Here is a 3,807-nt window from a genome sequence, read left to right on the forward strand (position 1 = left end):
TCTTTCACAAGAAATTCGATGACAGCACGCTGGTGAAACAACATATCGTTGTCAGCCATTTTGTTAGGAGTGATACCGGTCACGTGATGCAAGCTATTTACGTCACAAGACACTCAAGGTTACCACAACAGCTGGTTCCACCTACCACCATACTCTCTTTCGTCTGCTGTTCCCAGGTTGCATGCAAAAAGTTGCTCATGACTTTTGGTACGATCTACGTATTTAGAAAATATTCAGACTTTAAAGGCTCATACAAAGTTGCATTAAAACAAGACAGTGAAACACTTGTTAATTCCATAAAATGTATACATACATGTATGTACTCACAAAGTAATATGTGACTAAAGAACTTTAAGGACAACTTCTGTGCTTATTTTTAGAAGGTTTATTCAGGAAATGAAATCAGAACTAGAAAAATTACATTTCAATTACCAGTATTTCATCATTTTTAAATGCTGTCAATTGATTCAAGTGTCACACAAACTTGGCCAAGTTAAGACCCAGATGGTGATGCACAGTGCCTCAGTTCCTTATTATGCCATCTGCCTGATCCGCACACCAGTTCCACATTTTGGGTGTGCATGCTGATATGTACATCAGAAAAGCTGTATTTGTGGTTGACTTGGGTCACACGTTAATGCACAAATAAAGATTTACTATTTTTGTAATGTGACAGTGGATGGATTTCTCTAGGTAATGAAGAAATCCATCCAGTCTCTAACAGTATACTGAAATGAAAAAATAAAATCATGCAGTATCTAGGTTCTCATACCATGTGGATTAAAAGCATCAAGTTCAAGTTTGTGCATTTGTGTAAGAGACAGAACTACAATACTGTAACAGGTATGAGTGACTATAGATGGGGTTTGGATTGGTAATTGGATTTGTTGACCACTTACAGACCATAACTACAAATAACTATTGCGCTATCACTAATTCACAAACTCTGCAGTTCACTACAGCATGTACTAAGTTCTCAGTCTGCTGTGACTTCATCAGTCACTGTCGACTTCCAACACTGGAGAGCCCTCAACTCCTGTGTTCAAGTCCTTATTGGCTGGCGACTATCTCATAACTAACCACCAGGCTGGAGGCCATCTTGCAACAACCTCCTACTCTTCTGACTAAACTGGAATTTGGGTCTTGTTATATGCCCTTGGCTCAGAACACATAGAAAACACTGGTCCTCACTGTCATAGTTCAATTGTTGCCATGGGAACATGTTTGTTTGCGAAGCTCTTACACAGTAGCAGCTGTCGTATATTTGCTTATTCCGTGGTCATTGCCTAGCAACAGGTATGTATGCCACAATATACAGCATTGTATACCTTAAGGACAATCTTACATTTACATGACACACCATGCTTACAAATGAGTTTCTGGTAACCAAGCCACAGTGGAGTAACTACTAGTACATTAGGTCTGGATAACATTCCATGATGAAGGCTCAAAAAACCCACTTGTTCACTCATCCATGACCAGTGAAATATCAAGGCCAACAACTGAAAACCTTTGAATTTATCTGCCAACATTATCTCCTGTAATCTTTTTTAATTTTTCACAGATGACAAACACTAAATCTGTAACATGCATGGGTATGAGAGCCTTTGTTAACATGTCTGAACATTGAGACAAAGGAAAACAATCAGAGAAAAATATAATTAAAATGGCAGTGGTCGGCACAGTTTCTCATGTGAGAAATGTCTGGTGAGCAGAATTTTTGTCTAACTGGTGAACTGTGCAAACACTTGTTAGCCTCTGGACATGACCTTTAGTTTGAAGTTTAGATTCTTATACTGGTGTTTTTATTTTGATTATATGATGAACAGACAGTTGGATGTAAGACCTGGGGTTGCCTATAACCTAATAGTTGTCCCAACATTAAACCCACCCAATCAATCATCATAATTTGGTTGAAAAAGAAAAGAAAAACAGCCTTTGGTAACCATTAGTTTACTCATGGTTTTGTATCTTCTATAATTTCACATTATCCTTTGGAACAAATGATGTAGAAATGCAGTGAATAATACCTTGTGCTTTCAGAAGCTGTGACAGCTGCATTGCTGCATTGCATTGGTAGTCACCAAATTTTGAAGATGGTACAACGGGTACTCCAACATCTGGCACATCAGGAAAAGCTGCTTCAACTGCCTTTGTAAACGTTCGCACAAGCTCTTCTTGAATACTCTGCATCTTGATTTCTTTGCTCGATTTTATTTTGGATTCCTGTGCCTCACAAGCCTGTAATATTATTTTTTGCATTATTAATTAATACAAATAAGTAATGAGTGCAACATTCACCAAGAAGTTAATAATTCTTATTAATCACTTCAAGAACTGTTAGCATGTCATTCTCCAAAACATCAAATCAGCCATTTTATTCTGCTTTCTTTGTGAAACATGGTCTCTTCTTTTGAGGAAAGAATTTTAACTGTAAATGCTCAAGAAAATACTGAGCCTTTAAATATATATAGTAACTATGCGAAGAAGAGCCTTCTTTGCTTATACAGTTCACACAATATTGTTGGCATATATAAATTAAGGTTATGATGGGCTGAACATCCACCTTGGATACATACAGAACACTGTAACGGATTTGATCAACATGTTGCCAGGCAACAGCTCTGTAAACACAGTCCAACACATAACAATAGAGGAAGATGTGTTTTCAGTGTCCGTCACACATCAGTGGATAGAGACCACATGACATATTTTCTGTAGAAGCATGTCCATCTGCGGCTATATAAGTAAGAGTGACATAATTCGTTCAAGGCAGTTACAAGTAGTAGTAGTAGTAGTAGTAGTAGTAGTAGCAGCAGAAGCAGAAGCATGTGAACAAGCAAGCAGTAAGCTTGAGGATTATAGAAGAGTACAAGAAATCAGCCCGTGAAGATTTAACATGTGATTTGAAGACTTTATATGTGCTATAGTGCAGCAGTATTGAGAGTGTGTGATTTAGGGAGACTTTCATAGTTCCTGTGTTATAATTTTGTTGCCAGGAAATGGATAGTGAAGACTAGTGGAAACAGACTGAGAAGATTAGTGTGGAGTGATTGTAAATTGTGAAAATCAATAACAGTGTAATAATTATTTGTAATTATGGCCTGTAGGTTGTTAATAAATCCGATTACCAATATGAACCCTGTTTTTAGTCACGGACACACAATTATTTGGATAACCAACAAGGATGTGGAAGGATAATAATAATAATAATAATAATAATAACAACAACAACAACAACAACAACAACAACAACAACAACAACAACAACAACAACAACAACAACAACAACAACAACAACAACAATGGCCTGTAGGTTGTTAACTCTTTGACTGGCGCAGGCACATTTTAACGCCCAGATGATGCCAGCCATTCCCTGGCGTTGGTGTGTTTTAGTGCTTTGATAAACTCTTCCCTTCTTTGCTCTCTTGGCACTCATCAACCAAAGACATATATATATGATAGTTTTTATGCATGGTTGTAAAGAACCCTTGTTAACTTTGTGGGGGTCTATATTACTGTCAGAACCCTCCGAGAAGGTAAAGGTCAGAAAATATTTCACATTCATTCAGTTTCACCATGGCTTCTCGCAGCAAGTGTCGGAGTGTTCCTACAGACCAGCTGGAAAGTGTTGTGAACGAGATTTGTGCTGATGATGATAGTGGCGATGAAATAATGATTCCTGAATTAGATGAAGTTGATAGTGACAATAATACAGTGACAGACAATGATCCACAAGACAGTAATCATGAACAGTTACCTACCACGAGTGCGGTGCCTGACACGCCCATCTCATGGACGTACGGA

General features: G+C 37.9%; 1 protein-coding gene across 5 annotated transcripts in view; it reads right to left on the bottom strand.

Moving 5' to 3' along the window:
* Positions 1 to 3,807, bottom strand: part of LOC111864970 (arginine--tRNA ligase, cytoplasmic) — a 146,313-nt gene that overhangs the window by 136,755 nt on the left and 5,751 nt on the right. For all 5 annotated transcript variants that reach the window (XM_023852627.2, XM_023852625.2, XM_033751644.1 and 2 more), the window contains exon 3: positions 2,031 to 2,241. In XM_023852627.2, coding sequence (XP_023708395.1) covers positions 2,031 to 2,241 — 211 coding nt within the window. The remainder of the gene's footprint in view (positions 1 to 2,030; positions 2,242 to 3,807) is intronic.

This window comes from Cryptotermes secundus, unplaced genomic scaffold (assembly GCF_002891405.2).
Source record: "Cryptotermes secundus unplaced genomic scaffold, Csec_1.0 scaffold209, whole genome shotgun sequence".
Classification (NCBI taxonomy): domain Eukaryota; kingdom Metazoa; phylum Arthropoda; class Insecta; order Blattodea; family Kalotermitidae; genus Cryptotermes; species Cryptotermes secundus.